The 22,947-nt window shown below is 32.1% G+C and overlaps 1 protein-coding gene across 9 annotated transcripts in view; it reads right to left on the minus strand.

The window, feature by feature from the left end:
• Positions 1 to 22,947, minus strand: part of LOC134715144 (amyloid-beta A4 precursor protein-binding family A member 1-like) — a 78,265-nt gene that overhangs the window by 50,358 nt on the left and 4,960 nt on the right. The window contains exons 4-9 of one of the 9 annotated variants that reach the window (XM_063577095.1): positions 21,914 to 21,997; positions 18,877 to 19,155; positions 17,583 to 17,674; positions 16,589 to 16,619; positions 9,849 to 9,970; positions 1,017 to 1,103 (exon numbers count right to left, since the gene is read on the minus strand). In XM_063577095.1, the coding sequence (XP_063433165.1) occupies positions 1,017 to 1,103; positions 9,849 to 9,970; positions 16,589 to 16,619; positions 17,583 to 17,674; positions 18,877 to 19,155; positions 21,914 to 21,997 (695 nt within the window). Of the gene's footprint in view, positions 1 to 1,016; positions 1,104 to 9,848; positions 10,001 to 16,573; positions 16,620 to 17,564; positions 17,675 to 18,876; positions 19,156 to 21,913; positions 21,998 to 22,947 lie in introns of all 9 variants that reach the window. The other 8 variants (XM_063577093.1, XM_063577091.1, XM_063577094.1 and 5 more) reach the window with 8 other exon arrangements.

Consider the following 22,947-nt stretch of genomic DNA (forward strand, 5'->3'; position numbering starts at 1 on the left):
TTTTGTATGATTACTTATGAGACCATAAACCAAATCTGCTGCCTGTCGCTTATAAAATATGTGGTATGATTACTAATGAGACCATTAACCAAAACTGCTGACTTTCGCTTATAAAATATGTGGTATGATTACTAATGAGACCATTAACCAAAACTGCTGCCTGTCGCTTATAAAATATGTTGTATGATTACTTATGAGACCATTAATCATAACTGCTGCCTGTTGCTTATAAAATATGTTGTATGATTACTTGAGACCATTAACCAAAACTGCTGCCTGTCGCTTATAAAATATGTTGTATGATTACTTATGAGACCATTAACCAAAACTGCTGCCTGTCGTTTATAAAATATGTGGTAGGATTACTTATGAGACCATAAACCAAAACTGTTGCATGCTGCTTATAAAATATGTGGTATGATTACAAATGAGACCACAAACTAAAACTGCTGGCTGTCACTTATAAAATATTTTGTATGATTACTTATGAGACCATTAACCAAAACTGCTGCCTGTCGCTTATAAAATATGTGGTATGATTACTCATGAGACCATTAACCAAAACTGCTGCCTGTCGCTTATAAAATATGTGGTACGATTACTAATGAGACCACAAACTAAAACTGCTGGCTGTTGCTTATAAAATATGTGGTATGATTACTAATGAGACCACAAACTTAAACTGCTGGCTGTCGCTAATAAAATATTTTGTTTGATTAATAATGAGACCATTAACCAAAACAGTAAAGTGAGACTACCAAAATTAGAACTTGATCCATGTTTTATGGTAATAAGTATCATGTATAAGTTTCATGACATTTGATTCAGGCTAAAGTAAGGGACAGGAAGAAAATATACATGAGCAGTACATTGTCAGAGTTTTGACAGCAACTAAGCTGACTGAGTTATTGAGAAAGAAAAATAAAGATTGAGGTATTTCTTCCTCTTTAGGTATAATCGGTAGTTTTAATATGTCTTTTCATTGAAAAACGCTATAGAATACACTTTTCCCTTACCTGCAAATCTGTATTGAGGACCATAATCTTTTCTGTAGAAACAAACAAGTCAACAGCAGTACTTGGTTGATTCTCACCTTCTGGGGCCTATAAAACAAAAAATTCAAAATCAAGATTAAAAATTTTCATTAATATATACAGATTTAAGATAAATGAAAATTTCTCTATTTTTCTATCTTGCTATCAGCTATACCACAAATTGAACTGTGGGCTTTTGGTTATTAATGATTTCCAAACCTTAAGTACCAACAGTGCAAGGGTGGTATAGCCAGTCAAGTTTAAACACTTCTAACATCACCTTTAGTATGCAGAAAACAAGAAATTGATAAGTAATTGATAAGAAAACCAAGAAAACCAACTACACAACATAGCATGCTCCCTTGAAGCTTTTTACCAAATTTCAGAAAACTGTGACATGAATTTCCAGAGAAAACTGAAAAGGAAATTTTATGGGACAAATAGGCAGAATAACCCACAAATAATTATCAAGTTTTACAGATAAACATAAATAATAGCATGTTGTTTATGTTGCAACCACATTGTTTTTTCTTGCTGTAAAGGATCAATACAATGTCAATAAATCTATCAAAACCATTAGCCATTAAACTCACACATAACATCCCCCAATCTGTTGGTTTTTTTTCCTTTTTCTATTTTAAAAAGTTAATATCATAATGAAGTTGTGTACAAAATTTCAAAATGATGTGACCACATGAACACTAAAACAAAATTTTAACCTGACACAGAATGGACAGACAAACTAGCCAACATACTAAAGGATAGACAGACAGGAACAGATGGAACACATAATGCCCTCGGACTAAAATACAGACAGACAGGAACAGACTGGAACACATAATGCCCTAATACTAAAAGACAGACAGACAAGTACAGACTAGAACACATAATGCCCTAGGACTAAAAGACAGACAGACAGGAACAGACTAGAACACATAATGCCCTAGGACTTAAAGACAGACAGACAGGTTAAGACTGGAACACATAATGCCCTGGACTAAAAGACAGACAGGTACAGACTGGAACACATAATGCCCTCGGACTAAAAAGACAGACAGACAGGAACAGACTGGAACACATAATGCCCTCAGACTAAAAGACAGGTAGACTGGAACACATTATGCCCTGGACTAAAAGACAGAGACAGGAACAAACTGATACACATAATGCCCTCAAGACTTAAGACAAACAGACAGGAACAGATTGGAACACGTAATGCTCTCAGAACAAAAAGACAGACAGACAGGTACAGACTAAAACACATAATGCCCTTGGACTGAAAGATAGACAGACAGTTACAGACTGGAACACGTAATGCCCTAGGACTAAAAGACAGACAGACAGGTACAGACTGGGACACATAATGCCCTCAGACTAAAAGACAGACAGACATATTCAGACTGGAACACATAATGCCCTGGACTAATAGACAGAGACAGGAACAGACTGGAACACATAATGCTGTCAGACTAAAAGACGGACAGACAGGAACAGACTGGAACACATAATGCTCTCTGAACAAAAAGACAAACAGACAGGTACAGACTGGAACATATAATGCTCTCTGAACAAAAAGACAGACAGACAGGTACAGACTGGAACACATAATGCCCTTGGACTAAAAGATAGACAGACAGGTTCAGACTGGAAAACATAATGCCCTAGGACTAAAAGACAGACAGACAGGTAGACACTGGAACATATAATGCCCTCAGACTAAAAGACAGGAACAGACTGGAACACATAATGCCCTTAGACTAAAAGACAGACAGATAGGTACAGGAACAGACTGGAACACATAATGCTCTCTGAACAAAAAGACAGGCAGACAGGTTCAGACTGGTACATAATGCCCTAGGACTATAAGACAGACAGACAGGTACAGACTGGAAAACATAATGCCCTAGGACTATAAGACAGACAGACAGGTACAGACTGGAACACATAATGCCATCGGACTAAAAGACAGACAGACAGGTTCAGACTGGTACATAATGCCCTCAGGCTAAAAGACAGACAGACAGGAACAGACTGGAACACATAATGCCCTCGGACTAAAAGACAGACAGACAGGTTCAGACTGGTACATAATGCCCTCAGACTAAAAGACAGACAGACAGGTACAGACTGGAACACATAATGCCCTAGGACTAAAAGACAGACAGACAGGTTCAGACTGGTACATAATGCCCTCAGACTAAAAGACAGACAGACAGGTACAGACTGGAACACATAATGCCATCGGACTAAAAGACAGACAGACAGGTTCAGACTGGTACATAATGCCCTCAGGCTAAAAGACAGACAGACAGGAACAGACTGGAACACATAATGCCCTCGGACTAAAAGACAGACAGACAGGTTCAGACTGGTACATAATGCCCTCAGACTAAAAGACAGACAGACAGGTACAGACTGGAACACATAATGCCCTAGGACTAAAAGACAGACAGACAGGTTCAGACTGGTACATAATGCCCTCAGACTAAAAGACAGACAGACAGGTACAGACTGGAACATATAATGCCCTCAGGCTAAAAGACAGACAGACAGGAACAGACTGGAACACATAATGCCCTCGGACTAAAAGACAGACAGGTACAGACTGGAACATATAATGCCCTCAGGCTAAAAGACAGACAGACAGGAACAGACTGGAACACATAATGCCCTCAGACTAAAAGACAGACAGACAGGAACAGACTGGAACACATAATGCCCTCAGACTAAAAGACAGGCAGATTGGAACACATAATGCCCTGGGACAAAAAGACAGACAGACAGGTACAGACTGCAGACCAGACATTAAAACATACATAACAGATTTGAGTGTGAAAATATGATGAAAAAATAATGTTTCCAATATCAACCTCTGATGCACATCTAAAATAATTCCAACAAAAATATACACAATGTAATGCTAAAAATCTTAAGTATTGGAAAATAAAATGTAAGTTTATGAGAGATACAATAAGCACTCAAGTCTTACAACTTATCACTGACAAGCTTTTGACTAAATATTTAACTATTTTGTATAGTAGTACTGGAGAAATTTAAAGTTAAGTTAATAGATTGAAAATTGAAAATTATTGCCTGTATGACATATTCAAAACCTGCTCACACTTTACAGCTCATCACTCTCAAGCTTCTGACAAAATATGACATAATTATTAATTGAAAGAATGAATGGTTAAATTTTTATTAAATTATATATAAAGTTCTATGTTATACAATGTATACAGAAAACAAAAAAAATAGTTCCAACAAAATTTTAAGGGATGATGGTTTATTTGTGAACTAGTTGACAATGATACATATACTCAGAAAATATCATCAATAATTTAGACAGAATCTTCTTTTTTCCCCATTAGTAAAAGAACATTTTTTACTGATTAATTATTTTAAAATATAGTGCAGTTTCATGGGATTGTAATTCTTTAAAAAATAAAGCCATCACATGGGCATTTACGTTGCCAAACTTCAATGAAAACCAACAATACAAAACAAAAACAAATTCTCTTCCCTACTAAATTTATGACAAAAATTTGATATGTAATTTTTTTAACATACACATATTCAACTACATGTAGAGAAACAAAACAATAATATGCAATTATTGCCTGTGGTTATAAACAAGACCGTAAGATACAGATATATAAGTACAACATTATTATAAATAAACATATGTGTACTTTAAAAGCTAAATACAAAAAAAAACAAACCAAAAATAAAGATTTACATAAGCAAAACATTAATGAGATAAACTAGATATCATTGAGATGGAAGCCATCTCTGTGGGCCCCGCTGTCAATAACGTTGGGTAAATAAATATAGTGTGAATCAAAATTGTAAGCGATGGACAGACCAACAGATAGACAGACCTTTGACCTAGGAAGTTGTACATACATCATGACACACCCTCTGGTGTTTGTTAAAATGGATGTCAAGTATAATATTTGAAATCAAAACAGCTCCCAAGATATAGAGCGGACACAATCTTCAACTCAGGACACAGGGTTGTCAACTAAAACCAAAGTTTTTTTAACCTTGACCTTTGACCTAGGAAGTTGTACATACATCATGACACGCCATCTGATGGTGGTTAAAAGGGATGTCAAGTATAAACTTTGAAATCATAAAGGTTATCCAGATATGGAGCGGACACGATCTTTATCACAGGACACAGGGTTGTCAACTGAAATCAAAGTTTTTGACCTTAACCTTTGACCTAGGCAGTTGTACATACATCATGACACACCCTCTGGTGTTGGTTAATAAACATGTTAAGTATTAAGTATAAAATCAGAACGGTTATCTAGATATGTAGCGGACATGATCTTCATCACAGGACACGGGGTTGTCAACTGAAACCAAAGTTTTTGACCTTGACCTTTGACCTAGGAAGTTGTACATACATCATGACACACCCTCTGGTGTTGGTTAAAATGGATGTCAAGTATAAACTTTGAAATCATAAGGGTTCTCAAGATATAGAGCGGACACGATCATCACCACAGGACACAGGGTTGTCAACTGAAACCAAAGTTTTTGACCTTGACCTTTGACCTAGGAAGTTGTACATACATCATGACACACCCTCTGGTGGTGGTTAATAAACAAGTAAAGTATAAAGTATGAAATCATAACGGTTTTCTAGATATGGAGCGGACACGATCATCACCACAGGACACAGGGTTGTCAACTGAAACCAATTTTTTTTACCTTGACCTTTGACCTAGAAAGTTGTACATACATCATGACACGCCCTCTGGTGGTGGTTAATAAACATGTAAAGTATAAAGTATGAAATCATAACGGTTTTCTAGATATGGAGCGGACACGATCATCACCACAGGACACAGGGTTGTCAACTGAAACCAAATTTTTTTTACCTTGACCTTTGACCTAAAAAGTTGTACATACATCATGACACGCCCTCTGGTGGTGGTTAATAAACATGTAAGGTATAAAGTATGAAATCATAACGGTTTTCTAGATATGGAGCGGACACAAAGTTAAAGTGTTACGGACGGACGGACAGACGGATGGACGGACAGACGGACGGACGGACAGACGGACAGACGGACAGACTGATCACTATAGGGCGACCCGACTTTTAGTCGGGGCCCTAATTATGTATCAGAAACATGTTTGTTTCATTTCTTTGATGTTTGTTTTTCATTTACTGGAATACAATACATCTAATCACTATTAGTCCTCCATTACTGAACATCACAAAGATTCCCCTAAAATTTTGAAGTCACGATCAAAAACCTTTGAAGCCACAATGGAAAAGTGATTGATGTATGACATCAAAAGTTCAAGAGGCGCCAATTCTCGATCAACGGCGCTTTTGATCGTGATAATGTGCAAGAAAGTAAAAGTTATTTTAATTACACAGCACAAGAAGCTGAGGAATCTGTAGTAAATATCTTAACAGGTTAAGGAGAACTGTAAGGTACTCATTGAAAAGAGTACATTGTACTACAAATGTCCTAGAACAAAACAAAAAAGAAACATGATGCACGTGACCTTTGATAGAAAACTCTAACTACAGTCTACAGATCTGACAACCAGAACTTGATGCATCAGTATACAAAAACATGAAATATGTTGTTTTTTCAAAATTGGTTATTCCCTTGTTAGTTTAATAAATGAAAAATTGTTATATCTTTTATGTGTATAGAGTTTTTTCCTCTAGTTGTATAAAAATCTAAAGAAATCACATACACACAAATTGCCAAAAAAGAAAGAAAATTTGTTACTTAATTTTGCAAATCCATTTTTTCCAATTTTACCTTTGCTTATTTTGTAAAGTAATATTGTGACAATGATTTCATCTGATTTGTATACAGTGTAATTTGCATTATTCAATTGCAAGGTTTCTCCAGTTCTATTACTTCCAATTAATGAGACATTTACAAAAAATATATTCAAAATACTTGAAAAGTGATATAGATAACAACATGTATGATGAAAAATAAAATTGTGATGATATAATTAACAACATGTATGATGAAATCATAAAGTACCTGGAATTTTGACCCAAAATGCAGAGTGCCAAGCATCTGTAATTAAAACAGCACAGAACTAAATGTAGCCTAACACATAATGGTTCATGTGTCAATTATTACCATGCATTAAACTTATTATAATACATCAAACACAAAAAATATCATTCAGAAACTAGAAATTATTTATAGCAATACTTACCCTCAATTCATAAATATGTAAATCATTATTCCTCAATTCATAAATATGTAAATCAGTATTCCTCAATTCATGAATATGTAAATAAGGATTTCTCAATTCATGAATATGTAAATTAGCATTCAAGCTGACTGACATTTTTTTTTACATATTTCTCATTGAATTTGTTTTGCCATTAAATTTGCAGTTTCTGAATATGTTTTTTTGTATGCATGGTAACCATTAACATAACAACTTACAGTGACAACTTCTGGTGCATTTAGCTAATTATAAAACATAGGTGTCTCTTTATAATCTAATACAATGGTTACATATCTACATGATATTAAACTTCTTAAATTGAAATAAGAAAATACCTGAACAATTTAATTCTGACAATAATCTTTCAATACCAATACAAGTTCATGACTGACAAACAAATAGTGTAAGTTTGAAAACAATTTAACATTTTATTAAAAATCTCTATAAAAAATATTTTTTACAAAGTGTAAAAATTTTACTTTCTTTCTTAACATGCTAACAACATTTTTCTACAACATTCATGCACTTACCGACGCCTTGGTAAATAAAGGAAAATATTAAATCATTTTAGTCTCGACATCAAAAATGCAGGATTAGCAAATACGTCAATCAGTATGACAACATTAAACCTTAGAAAATATCCATAACTGTTTTAATGTTTAAATTCAGTACTTGTCAGACTTCACAAATGAACAGTATATAATAATTGTATTTTTTTTTGTGGGTACCATATTTGGTGGATTGAGGAAAACTTGCATTTTAATGGATACATTTTTATATTTGATTTTATGATTTTGCAAATGTCTGCAATTTGTTGGACATTGGGAATTGTGGTTCCTAGCTAACCACAAAATCCATGAAAATGTGTATCCAATGAATAATAATTTGATTTGATTTGATTTTTGGTGTTTTAAGCCACTTTTAAGCACTGTATTTAGGCTACTTCGTGGCGGCCAGTTTTTCTTGGTGGAGGAAGCCAGAGTGCCTTGAAAAAACCACCAACTTTCGATAAGAAAACTGACAATCCTAGTCAATTAAGATTGGAGTCGAGTCCAGCCGCTTGAACAAGGTTTAAACTCACAACCTTATTGATGATAGGCTAGTGATTACAGTAGTAACTACTCAAACCACTTGGCCACCAAGGCCCCCTAAAATAATAATGAATCCATAGTCATGTCTTTTTGAACACATGGTCGTCAAATGACCAGACACCTATTCACTTAGTTTAAGGTGAGTGGTAGAGGTCTGAGAGAGACATTTATGGAAGTATATCCTTTTTTTTAATCTGACATTGATTCAGAAATTTTTCTGTTTAAGGTTATTTTCAGATTTGTCCAGTCAAAATGACAATGCTTATCTAAATTTATTTTCATTAACTTCTGTCAAAAGTAAGCATGGAACTCTCTGAAAATTGCTACATTTAACATTGTATTTGAAAGACAGTCTCGTGAGCGGAAGAAATCAAAAGTTAAAACAATTTTACTGTAACTATCATGTGTACAATTTGATTTAAAAATGCATCATTGAATTGAGTTGACGCTCTATTCTTGCAACACATGCATTTTCTACTCAATGCATGCACACTTTATAACACATGTTCTTTTTCTTGACATATAATCTCACACATTTTAGGAATATGTCCAGTGTATTGAAGGGGTAGTTTCATCTAATGAGGAAAGGTACAATGTTGGGAATACAGTTTAGCGGGTTAATTTTGTGGGTGTAAAATTTCGCAGTTTTCATTGAAAAAGGTATAAGAAATATTTTGGGGGATTCAAAACTTTTATCAATACCTTTGCATGTACACTTTTAATTTGGTGGTATTTATTTTGGCGATTTTGTTCTATTCGCGAAAATTTACACCCTCAAAAATAACCTGCTATACAGTATGCATTTAACATGAAACATGAATTAAAAGAAATTTATCATGGGCTGAATTATTTTTTCAATTTTCACCCTTGCAACTAGTTTATATCAATATGTTCAGATTGTTTTCCAATCTTTTGTCTAAAATTGATAAAACTAGACATTCAAAAACTAAAATCTACTTAAAACTTATCATTGTTTACAATCAGTCAAATTCATTTTACCATTCCTTCCTAATGTCATGATTGGTGAGTCTCAGAAATTTGCATATTGACAAGAAAGAAACTGAATAACTTAAATTTTACATGAAAAATCCTGAAACAGTAACTATACTTCTAATCTTGTACAGTTTAAAAGGAAGCATTTAATGATACTGTATTTGTAATCACAATGTTTATGATAATTTAGTAAAATTTCAAATTACAAGTTATTAAAATAACTATCTTGAGTTTCACTGAAAAGTAAATATTTCCTATTTTCAAATAATAACCGAGAACATGTAACAACTTTATTGATAGTGATTTCATCATACATGCTTTATTAAATGATGTTTCACACATAGATTACATGATGAAATGATGAAATATTTTGAATGACCTTGGATTATCAGGAGATAAAACTATTTTCTATCTAATGCCTGAATAAATCTCTGCTATGTCACAAATATCAGACAAAATCTATACTAAGTTTATGAAAGTAAATTATATTGATCGATACCTTTATTCTGCCTACAGCTTCTTGAGCCTGCATCATTCTCATAGCTTTTGACGGCTGCCCCTCAGAGATAAGTTGTGTCGATCCTAAGTAACGAGCTCTGAACAGTACGCCCTCTATCAAAACTGATGGATTTTCAGGATCATAAACAGAAGCTGAAAATATAAAACTGTTTAAATTAAAATATGTATATTAAAAATGTCAGTTCCAGTATATAATATACATTAAAATATGTTTGAATTGTAGCATAGAAAGAAGCTTTATTGACAAATCTATTCATTTATCAATCTAGTTCAACTATTGAGCTTTATATACAATTTTTCAACTAAACTGTACATTTGATTCAGCAGCTGGATCCAAATTCAAATGGTTAAGTTACAGTTGTCCCTCCAATCAATTAATTATAAAATCCATGACCAACATTCAGTATCAGTATTAATTTAAGAGACAAACACTGTTTCTGTATAGCTTAATACATGTAGAAAAATAAAGTACATTCCAGCACCTAAACCTTATTGAGAAAGCTGACTTATCAAACTGGGTCAGAATAAATGGTAGATATTCTCAATTTTATGCTGTTATGTAACAAAAATTGTAGAGTAGATTTCAAATGAAAATGCTTGGTGAATCTAAATGAAAAATGTGGGATAATTATCAGAGGATAATGTGGGATAAATATCAAATGAAGATTTTGGTAAATGCCAAAGGAAGATATGGGGTAAATGTCAAAGAAAGATTGGGGTCAATGTCAAAATAACTTAATGTCAAAGGAACATGTGGGCTAATGTCTAAGAAAGATTTGGGGAAAAAGGTATGGGCTTAAAATCAACGAAGATGTGGGGTTAATGTCAAAGAGAGATTAAAGGGTGACTGTCATGTTAGAGGTAGAAGTTAGGTAAATGTCAATCATAGGTGTGTGGTAAACGTTTAGTAAGATCAGGGTAAATTTTCAAAAGAAGATGTTGGGTAATTGTTAATATATAGTGTGAGGTAAAAAGTCAAAGTATCATGTGTGGTAAATGAGAAAAGACCCTGATTAAGTCGATGGATAATGTGGGGTAAATGTCAAAGATGATAGGTGATTGTCAATCATGGATAATGTGGGGTAAATGTCAAAGATGATAGGTGATTGTCAATGGATAATGTGGGGTAAATTTCAAAGATGATAGGTGATTGTCAATGGATAATGTAGGATATTTGTTAATGGAAAAAATGGGGTATATCACTATATGTGAATGCAAGATGTTGGGTAAATTTCAAAAGGAATCTGAGGGATACATATGTAAATGGAAGATGTTGGTAAATGTTAAAAAGAGGGTTAAATCAAAGGCTGGTGTGTGTTGAATCTCAATGTACTATCAGAGTTTAATGTCAAAGGGAGATCTGAGGTGAATATCAATAAGAAAGCAAACCAATAACTTAATTAAAATTGATATATACATCCATATAGATCAACATTGGTCTTCAACAAGCAAGAAACCCAATACTAGAGTACATAATCTTATACACTCTGTGTTTGTTCACTTTTTTATAAAATTAAACAAGTAAAAAAATTTGAATTATCCAGTAATAATTTTATTTTAAAAGATCAACATGCATAAAGAAACATTAAACCAATGGTAAATAAAACGCCATGCATTTAAAAGATTACTCAATACACTTTTAATCTTCAGAAAATTGACAAAGTTTTATCATACAAAAGCTAAAAACAAATCATAAAAAAAAATTTGAAAAACATTCTATTTCCACATGCTTACAGCATTATACTGTTGACCTACTGTAAAATATAGGAAATATCATAAACTAGAGGCTCTCAAGAGCCTGTATCGCTCACCTGACTCTACTTCGGTTTTTGAAATCATATAAAAAAGATAAAATTTGGCTACAAAATAAACAGCACTTGGCCAGCACCTCATTTGGAAAGGAACATTCATGCTTTGTTAGGTTTCATTCAATTCAGTGGTTCTCTAGAAGAAGACTTTTGTATGCATTTCCCATAGGGTCCTATGTTAAACTAAGCCCCCGCTGGCTGCCATCTTGGCTGATGGATTGGCAGCAAAGTAACAATACTTGGTCAGCATCTCATCAGGAACATTCATGTCATGTTTGCTTTCATTCCATTCAGTGGTTCTCTAAAAGAAGACATTTGTATGTATTTCCCATAGGATCCAATGTTAAACTAAGTCCCCCAACTGGCGGCCATCTTGGACGTTGGATTGGCAACAAAGTAGCAACACTTGGTCAGCACCTCATAAGGAAGATTCATGCTATGTTTTGTTTCATTCCATTCAGTGGTTCTCTAATAGAAGTCATTTGTATGCATTTACCATAGGGTCCTATGATAAATCAAGTCCCCTGCTGGCGGCCATCTTGGATGATGGAATCGGCTACAAAGTAACAACACTTGGTCAAACTCTCATAAGAAAAACATTTATGCCAGGTTTGGTTTCATTCCATTCAGTGGTTCTCTAAAAGAAGTCATTTGTAGGCATTTCCAGTAGGGTCCTATGTTAAACTAAGTCCCCTGCTGGCGGCCATCTTGGATGATGGATTGGCTACAAAGTAACAACACTTGGTCAGCACCTCATAAGAAACATTCAGGCCATGTTTGGTTTCATTCCATTCAGTGGTTCTCTAGGAGAAGTTCAAAATGTAAAAAATTAAAAACAACAATGGACGACGACGACAGACGACAACGCCAAGTGATGAGAAAAGCTCACTTGGCCAGGTGAGCTAAAAATGAAGACATGAAAATACTTTGCCAGTAGATAAGCAATTTTTAAGTTTGTATATCATTTATATTGTTTAGAAATTGCCATTTCCATGCCAAATTTGAACCCTTACTTCTAAACCAAGATATTGTTTCATATAAGAGTCTTACTTATAAGACCTGTGTATGGTATTATATTAAGAATTATCATTTGACAACATGTTATGTGTGATTTGTCAAAGTGGTCAAGGTTTTGTTTAGAGATTATAGAAAAAACATTAACAAATGAATAACAAACAACTAAAAAATGTATCAAAGAAATTTGTAGTTTTTCCAGAAGAAGCCAGACATAAATGAATCAGATATTTCCTGTTTCAAATAAGCAGAGAAAATGTTTGTAAATGATACAAAATAACAGTAAACAACTGAGAAATCAATAAATGCAATAAAACAATTTTTCTCCAATACCACAACCAAGCAAAAACCCCATGCATTTATATCTGAGTAATACAACTTACCAAAAAGTGTTAATTATTATGTTAGTAGATGATCAGGATTGCATGGAAATAAATGATAAAATTAATCATTAAAAGGTCACAATGATACTGTTAAGTGGAGAATTTTCACTTATCACACAATTTAAAATCAAATTATACAATTATCCCAAGTAAATTTGATCTATTCAAAGTCAAAATTTAATAAAATAAATAAAACATTGACTACTGGTTTGCCTTTGAACTTTATAAAATTCAGACACAGATTCAGTTGAGAATGCACCAATCATACGATTCCCCCTTAACTAAGAAAAATAGGTAAAACAATTGAAATTACGGGCAATTTTGTGTCTACATAAGGTCCTCTTATTTCTAGTTCTAAGGAGCCCCCTTTGCCCTAACATCAAATTTAACCCAATGAATCAGCACCTGATTTAGACTGTGAAAATAAGCCACTTAACAGTTCTGTACAAGGGGATCTCCTACTTTCATGCAAATGGTTTTATTATTTCCTTCTAAATTTTACTGATATAAATTTTCTTCTTAATAAAAGGTATTTTTCAACAATACACAAATAAAATATCTCAAATTTATCATAGATTTGTAGTTAAAACTTTTAAGTTCATTAATATATATAAATGAATTAGAATCTAAAACATTAGTGTTATATCAAAGGTGTTTGAACATTGGAGAAAGTGAGTGAATTTAACCAACTTATTAGACCCTATTTCTTGTATGAAATGAATGATTTTGCATCAAGAAAATTGAACAGTATTTGTGCATAAACTCTCATACTACAGAAAAACAAAATTCTCAGAGTGCCAATAAAATCTGGTTGTACTAACTGTGACAAATCAATAATTTGAAAATTCTGCATTTAATTATTACTTTGCTAAATTTTAAAGCAGAAACAACCAGCGTATATCTATATATACAGCCAATTTTTAAAAACTAAATTTTTAGATTTTTTTGCAAGAAAGCATTGTGCTCAATAACTAAACCAAACATAAGTTTCTATTATCTACCATTGATAAAATAAAATTTAATTTGCAAGTGAAGCTGTAAACGACATTTGATTGAAACTCACTGATTTGCAGGGCTGTAAGAGCTTTCTACGTATCAACTCTTACCAGATATTGTTCAGATTAAGTATGTTAACTCAATGAAGAAATGATATTATTAATATTCTTAAATATCAATAATAGACTGGACTACTTTTTTCCAGGAAAGGATGATAGCTGTTGGTTGTACATGTCTATCATAACCAGATAAAAATAACATCCATGACAATTAAAATAAACAAGTTATTATATAAAACGTCTATTAAAATACACAGAAAAAAGTATATGCATATAGTAGAAGAAAATCTTTATGAAGAACAGAAACGTATTGTTTTTTTATGCAGATTTTGAAACTATTAAAAAACTTATCTTTAAATTAAAAAGTATTGAGCATTTAAATGTTAACCAATTGTTTAATGAAGCTCCTCATATAGTGCTTGGCACATTTCTATTGAAAACAAGTATCAATTAACTGTCATACAAGTGAGAGGTTTAGCTACCTATGAAACCAGGTCTTATCCACCATTTTCTACATTAGAAAATTAATAATCCAAATCAGGAATATGACAGTTGTTTTCCTTTCGATTGATGTGTTTGAGCTTTTGATTTTGTCATTGTATGGAGGTTTTTCTGTTTTGAATTTCCCTTGAAGTGGCCATTTTTGTTAAGTTACTTTTCAAGAAGGAATCATAGGGTAAACAACAGACCTCAAGTCCAGTAATCATGTGCTTCTTAGCTGTGATTGGTGGAGGAGATTCGCACCAGCTTCCAGAACAACTCACCCAATAGGGAACATTAAATACTAGTAACTGATGAATGTTAGATGAAAACAAAATGTTTTTTTGCAATTGAATCTTAAAAAACGTGCTATTATAATGTAGATTATTTTTTCCAATGTTAATTATAACAACTATTTAGTTGAGTACTGTTACAATAATACATTATTTCCTGTCAGAGTATATTAAATTGAAACATCTTATTAAATTTTCTTTTTTAACATTATTTTGGTGTTTTTTTCTCAGTGTTGTAAGTGAATACAAATATATACAGTCAATAATAAGTTTTTAAAGAATGTAATGATAATAGAACTATAAAATATAAAAAGAAAATGCTCATGCTTATATTATATAAGCAAAATACCAAATGTGAACAAAATCCATAAAAAGAAAAAAGAAAAGTTGCTTGCTTATGTGGATGGTGGAACCCGCAATTGAAGCTTTACCCAAGTGTACATAGACAGCTAACATATTATGCCCTTGAAAAAATTGTATCCACACTAATTCTTTTACTAGTGAGGAATTTTTGTGTCCCTTGCTAACTTTTGACGAAGTAGGGAAAAATTATGTCCCTCACTGATTTTTTTCCAATGAGTAAAATTGGTTATTTTTTTGTATCCTTCACTCAATCTTCTTGGGGGGGGGGGGGGGGGGGGGAGTAAATTTGATGTGTATCCATCTTTACACCATCTCTTATTGGGAAGGATTTTTATAATGACCTACAGTGCATGTACATAATTATTCATCACTTGTGATTTTAATATAAAACCATGTTTTTCACAAAATTTTGTAGAGTTATTTCTGATCAGATTTTAATGAATTGGCACTGATAGATTTAAAATCATTGAATGTTTCTGTTTAATTTGAATATAATTTTGTTTTATAGAGTTATCATTTCTTGATGATAAAACCTAAAGTATAAGATTTGTGCCACAGTTTGCTACACATTTCAACCATAATTAAATTGTGAAGACAAAATTTGTCAAATAAACAAACAACCTCTAGACACTTCAAAAACAGAATTTTAAGATCAATGCCATCAAAACAATTGTTTGAAAGAAAAAAAAAACAGTTTTTATAAAACATCAATACAAGTAGTTGACAAATCCTTATTAACATTCACTGTACTACACAGCTAATTTTGCATAGGTTCTATTTCTGTACCTAAAATCTTTAGTACTGGAAACCTACTTTTAATATTCAGTACTATTTTGTTACTTTAAAATTATTGTAATATTTAGGTACCTGAATTTTACAGTACTTGATTTGTACTTGAAATTTAAGTACTATAGATTTTTGGTTGCACAGTTACATTTTCAGCATTTTGAACGTTTGTCTTTTTCAAATCTCACAAAATTATGATGTACAAACATGGAATACTGTGATCATTGTTGGTATTAATTTTGTACCAATATTTTAAGTACAAATCAAGTACTGGAAAATACAAGTACCAAAATATTACAACAATTCTATAGAAAAGAAATAGTACTAAATATTAAAAGTAAGTTTCCATTACTACAGATTTTAAGTACAGAAATATTACCTTTGCAAAAGTAGCTGTGTATAAATTAAAGTGTAGAGCAAGAACAGACTAATTCTTGTCTAGATCTGTTAACTCACCAAAAACAACAGCTGAAGCATGAAGCTAAAGTGGTAAAACAGATTAGACAAAAATTGGATAGCTTACATGACTGCCTCTCACCTTCTTTAGCACGAGATCTACGTTTCTCAGCCTATAAATAGATAAGAATATAAAAAGAATATAAACTTTAAGCAAAAGATTTTTGTTTCTCAGTATATAAAAGATAAAATAATATCAATATTAAGCATCCCATCTATATTTCTTATCCTGCAAAAGACAAAACAATAAACACTTTGACAATTTGAGGTCATGTCGTTACAGGAGAGCTTAACGTTGTTCCAAGACTGCCTGGAATTTTCAAAAGAATGGAACCAAAAATTATAACATTTTTAATTTATCTGGAAGGAAAGTTGTTAGGTAGGTCTTTAGCAATTTCCTTCCTCTTACTACAATCCTGGTGCAGAAACGTGAAAGCTGACGAAAAAATTTGTTGATTCTTTTGTAAAAGAATACATTATTTTTATAAAAAAATATTATGAAAATAAATTAAATTTAAAGGCAAAATAAAATATAAAATACTATTGGAAAACTGTTAATTTTTGAATATGCTGACAAGGCAGCCAACAACAAAATTGTCATTTGATCCAAGTACCATATCTAAATTCTAATTGAAATCACTTTTCAGGTACTTTTTAATCTCTACAACTTCTTATGATGATAAGATCATAGATGAACAACGTACATTTTTCAACAATCACTGATCTAAAATTAACAGTTAAATTGTTATGCTTACTTCATCCTCTGTTTCTAGACAATGTAAGTTGAGTTTCATCACTGCCTATCATCCAATAAGTGTTGAAAGCCATTCTGTAACCAATAGTTGCTAACTTCGGTTGTTGGTCTATGATGGAGTTGTCTCAAAGGCAATTATATCAAATCTTCTTAATTGTATGAAACCCAAATACTGGATAGTTTATTTTACTCATTGAGTCATAGCTATGATTAATAGATGTTGCCTAGCATCAAAGGTTTTTAAACGTTTTTAATGTTTGGTTAGATTCTGATATGTGTTTTTGTTGTGTGTGTGTGTGTTTACCTGAGCAGTTCTATTTACCGGGGGTTGTGACAGTTCTGGAATGTCAACATTTTGATCTTTCTGGTACTGTTTCTGTAAAAGGTGGTCTGTTTCTTCATCTGTATCATAATCTACAATATAACCATATGAATGGCATTAGTATTGATAAAATGCTGTCTTCTAACAATTTTGAATTTAGTATGGCGTTCATTATCACTGAATTAGTATATATATTTGCCTAGGGTCCAGCTGAAGGATGACTCTTGGGTGCCGGAATTTCTCGCTGCATTAATGACCTGTTGGTGACCTTCTGCTGTTGTCTGTTCTATGGTCAGGTTGTTGTCTCTTTGACACATTCCCCATTTCCATTCTCAGTTTGATTCTGAATTAATCTTTCAGCAACTTTTAATTTCTTTTGTTAAGTAAAAAATGTTAATTTAGAAATTACAGTAAGCATTTAATATTGCCGTTTTTGAAGACTGAGCAAAAATGGGAGATTGATTAATTCAATTTTAGATAAAAAATTATTCAGATATATGTATTGGATATCAGAATGCTAGTTTTTATTATTAGGATACTAAACCAGTGGCATAATTTGCATAACTAAATACCTCACAATAGTTTCTGAATTTGATCTATATCATTGTAAAGATTCAATTTGTGTTTTTTATACAACACTTTGCATCATGTTTTGTTCAATATCTCACATTCATTTTCCCCATAATCTTCTTTTCATTTTCATTACAAGTAGAATGTTTTTCGACAATGGACGAACCTACTTTTTCACAAGTTAGATTAGTAAGCCTTTTTTTTGAACAATTTCTTTTACCTGACAAAAAGTGTAAAAAAAAATCTCCACTATAACTGTAATTTTTTTAAACTTTGTTACCATGCAAGCAAATGCAGGACATTTAATAATGGCATTCATCTGATGCATGCAAAAATCACAATCTATCAAAGACTAAATTTATGTCTACCTACTTTGTAAGAACTATGTAAAAATCCAGTCAATTAAATAAAAAAAATGTTTTAAACAAATTCGTGCAAATGCTTCTTATGCAAATAAAGAGACGGTTTAACTGGTATCTTCAGAAATAAGCTGTAAATTTCTGAAACATCAAATTTTCTTTTGTATACTGGGTAGAAGATTTTTATTCCTGAAAATCACACAAAACATCACTGTCATGACTGCTAGAATTATGACCTACATATATGCTTTTTAATTTTTTTCATCCATTTTTTCCCTGAGGTGAGAAAGAGGTTCATGGAAAAAAGCAAATGTAATGTAAGCAAAGATTTATTGATAATACACACAACTTCATGCATTGTATACCTCCAGGCTGCCGTTCCTGTTTAACGTAACTTGTTTTGGATGGACTTTCTTTGTCACTTCCATATTCAGAATCAGTCTCCGACCCTTCATGAGTCTTTTTAATATAATATTCAACGGATTCTGATTTTTGATGATTATTCACGTGATGACCATTTGCACCGTTCACTCTGTGACTATGCTGATCAAATGAATCGTCTTTTGGGAGCGAGGTATACTTTTTCCCACGGATTCGACGTGTGCTTTTTGAATTATTATCTTCTTCATCATCAGAATCATAGCCTAAAACAAAAGAAGCATGCAAGGTTTAACAGATCATGCTAAAGAACAGAAATGTAGCTAGTTAATCTATATATTGGACAACAGTTTTAAAGTTAATAGGGTTTTTTTGGCATTAAAAAAGTCAGAAATAAGTATTTAATTCTATATATATTATTTCCTTTATTGGTGTTTAAAAAGAAAACACAATTCCTGTCATATAAAGGGTTTCCCCAAATTTCAATTGTTAGCTTATTTAAATATATACATTTATAGATAAATCTTCTTTTTTTTATATTTCTATAATTAGACAAAAAAGTTAATTGTTTGTGTTAAACCAAATTTGAGATACCTGTTTTCTAATGAACATATTTTTAAAATCAAAGCTCCAAAAATATAAGAAAAATGTCCTGTCTTCAAAGACCCAAAGTTTGCAAAATTTGGGTTAAAATCAACATCAATTAGCCTACAGGAAATATTATTTTGTCAGCATGATGTGAACTTTTAAAATGTAAACTAATTAAGGTTTGACACAGATTTTGGGATACTGCAAGTGGGACTTGGTGTCATATGGACAGATCACAGATGTTCTTATATTGTTATTTTCTTTTAGCAAAATAAATTACTGTATCACACAGTCAATCACATTTCCTATACATGTACTAATATTCATTTTCTGCCTTGCAAGCTTATCATAAAATATTCTCAATGCAATATGCTTATTTTTGTAGATTTTTCTTTTTAACAAAAATCATCTACATGAACACACAGATTCATGTGTTTTAAAAAACAACAGACTAGATGAGAATAGTGAATGTAAAATTATGTCATGTTCATTTTCTAGGTCAAAATTGAATCATAATTGATGCAGTTGTACTTTTCCAAAACTTAGTTGAAAACCAAATTTGTATTTCCAATTCCAATCCATTCTCTTGCTAAATTTTAATAAAATCCAATGTTAAAACAGATGATATCTGTAAAACAAATTGTGAATAAAAGAAAGACCCCAAAAGAGGGAATTTTAGGTAGAAACTGGTCTCTCTCTATAATAATGGGTCTAACTTAATATCAGTTGCAAGACATTACCCAGTATTGTTCAACCAGAGTTAGTAACACAAATAAACACATGCATGTAATATGCCGTAATTTTTTATTCATAAGAAGATAAGCTTGGAATTTACATGCATAGTCAGTTAATTCTAAAACATTATTCATCAAAAAGACAAAGTGAAATTTGCATTCATTATTGGACATTAAGTATGTACATATCACATGTCATCAAAAAGATTCCCCAAACTTCTACATATCAGAGCATACCTTCATAGAGTACTATACATTGTATGTCTTCCAGAATTACCATAATTTGTATAGGTCAATTTTTTTTTACATATGGTATGTACTTTGCAAACTTTTCTCTGAATAATATCTTTAAGACACAAATAAGCTTCTGTCCAAATTTCATAAAATTGCATGAAGGTTCAACAAAGTTAATGTTGTCTAAAAGGCTAAAAGATCTGTAACTAAATGTATACTTTGTTTGACAGTTTTAATGTATTTAGATCTTACATGTTTAACCTAGATTAAATTACACTTTCTAAAATTATGCTTCTTGACCTTGTTCTAGCCAAACTACTTTTACAACTAAAGCTACAATCTATGAAAAAATCTTCCATGCAAATCTATGTAACCATTAAAACAAAGTACAACTAACAGTTTTATTGCTATGAATGTATCAAACTTCCTTATGATTGAAAATGCTGGTATCATCAGCAAAAAGTTGGCTTGGATTTTTTTTTCTTCTAATTTTTGAATCTTGAAAAGTTTAGACTGTAGGCACACCTCATTCAAAAGTGGCCCCAGACCAATCAAATAAAATGCCTACAAACATTCCTGAATGAAAATAATAAGTACAAATGCATTTTTGGTTAAACATGAAAATTACTGCTATTAACTCAATTTTGAGAAGTGAAAATTAGCTATTATTAAAATGTCTGCATCAAGCTGAAGGGTTACTATAACACTGTATAGCAACAAAGAAACAAAGACTGAAATGCAAATGACCATCATGTTAAAAGCCTACCATATTCAATTCTTTATTTATTCAAACTTTGGATATCTCTCTCTTTCAATAAATATCTCTAAATTTATCCCTCATTCACAATTATTCACAACAAGTAGTTGTTTGACTTTTGAACATTTACAAATTATGGTCAAAATTTCTTATGTGAAACAGACTGCCCAATCAAACCTGTATATAAATTTCACTCCCTGTATCAGAAAAATCTGATCTATTCTGAGTGGTGATTAAAAATGCATTAATATAACATCAGTGACACAAGATGAGGGTGACCTACAAAGTCAGTTGTTTGCCTAAAAGAGGTGACCTTAAGTTATAGCAAGTTTGACTGTAGAAAGACATGAAAGATACACGCTGACCTAGAGCTGTAAACTTCTATGTCATTTGGTCTCGGATGGAGAGTTGTCACATCACCAATCAAACCACATCTTCTATTTTTTTGATAGGCAAAATAAGATGGATTTTGAGCGCATTACACTAGTTGTAACACTGCTACAAAAAGTGAGAATATCTGGACCATGTATTGTACATCTATTTTCACAAAAGGTTCAGGTGTTGGTTATCTTTGACATTGTTTTGTTATACTGTTTAACATTTTTGTTAATTCCTAGTATCCTCTTTATATATCATAAATTATTATTTGAGGCAAATCTTCTCAGAGTAACTATGATATTGATAAGAAAATCCATTAAATTTCTATCTTACCTTTACTGGCATGATAAAGTTTACCATCAGATTTATATGTTTGACTGTCTAACAGCTGGTTTGTTTCTCCACTCTCTTCATTATCTGAAATAAATGCCAAAAAATCATGCTCATACCTGCCAACTGTCACTATTTGCTGGGGATTTCCCCCATGGAGGCTACCAAATGGGAATTTTGAAAGAGCAGTTTTGTCCACAATTGAAACAAAACAATTAATTTTACAATGGCTATAGGCTTGTAAAAGTATGCATGGTATGAAAAAGCCCCAAAACAACATTAAAATGTATTTGAAGGCCCCCTTGAAGGTTTTGTAGGACTACAAGAGCCATCTTGCAAGTAAAACTCCCATGGGGATTTTGAAAAGTTGGCAGGTATGCATGCTGGACACACATTTCCTTTTTTGAATAGATTGACCTTTTATTGAGATCACCCTTACTTTTTGGTTGGTTTTGTGTTGCTCAGTCCTTAGTTTTCAATGTTTTGTTTGTTTTTTCAGCTTTTAAATGTTCATTTGATTTCTTTTTTACAGCCATATTTCTCTCCTTTTACTTGATATGGTACATTTAGGTAAAAGTTCCTGGTTTCAACATTCAAAACCAGTTACCTTCAGTTCTGCTTTTGTCTTGTTTCAAAGCTTTAAAATAACTGCTCAATTATTTATACGAAGCACCTAGGTTACCTTACAATCTGTTGTTTTGAAAATATTTTGTTTATTATTGTATATATTTGAGTGTTTTGTATTTTTTATAGTTTTAGTGTGCCAAAAAATTTGTTGTAAAAACTTACAGTATGAAAACTTGATGTTCGTGACGTTAAATACCAAACAATGACGTCATTAAAAAAATTGACCTATTTTTTAAAAAAAAATTCTTAAGCAAAAAAAACAAAACAAACTGACTTTAGTTTAAAAAAAAAAAAAAAAAAAAAAGATATGCGATACGGATTTTACCATGTGATACAGGGTATGCGATACGGGTTTAGCCATGCGATACGGGGTATGCGATACAGGGTAGGTGATACAGACTGGAAAAAAG

The sequence above is a fragment of the Mytilus trossulus genome, chromosome 4 (genome assembly GCF_036588685.1).
Source record: "Mytilus trossulus isolate FHL-02 chromosome 4, PNRI_Mtr1.1.1.hap1, whole genome shotgun sequence".
Classification (NCBI taxonomy): Eukaryota; Metazoa; Mollusca; class Bivalvia; order Mytilida; family Mytilidae; genus Mytilus; species Mytilus trossulus.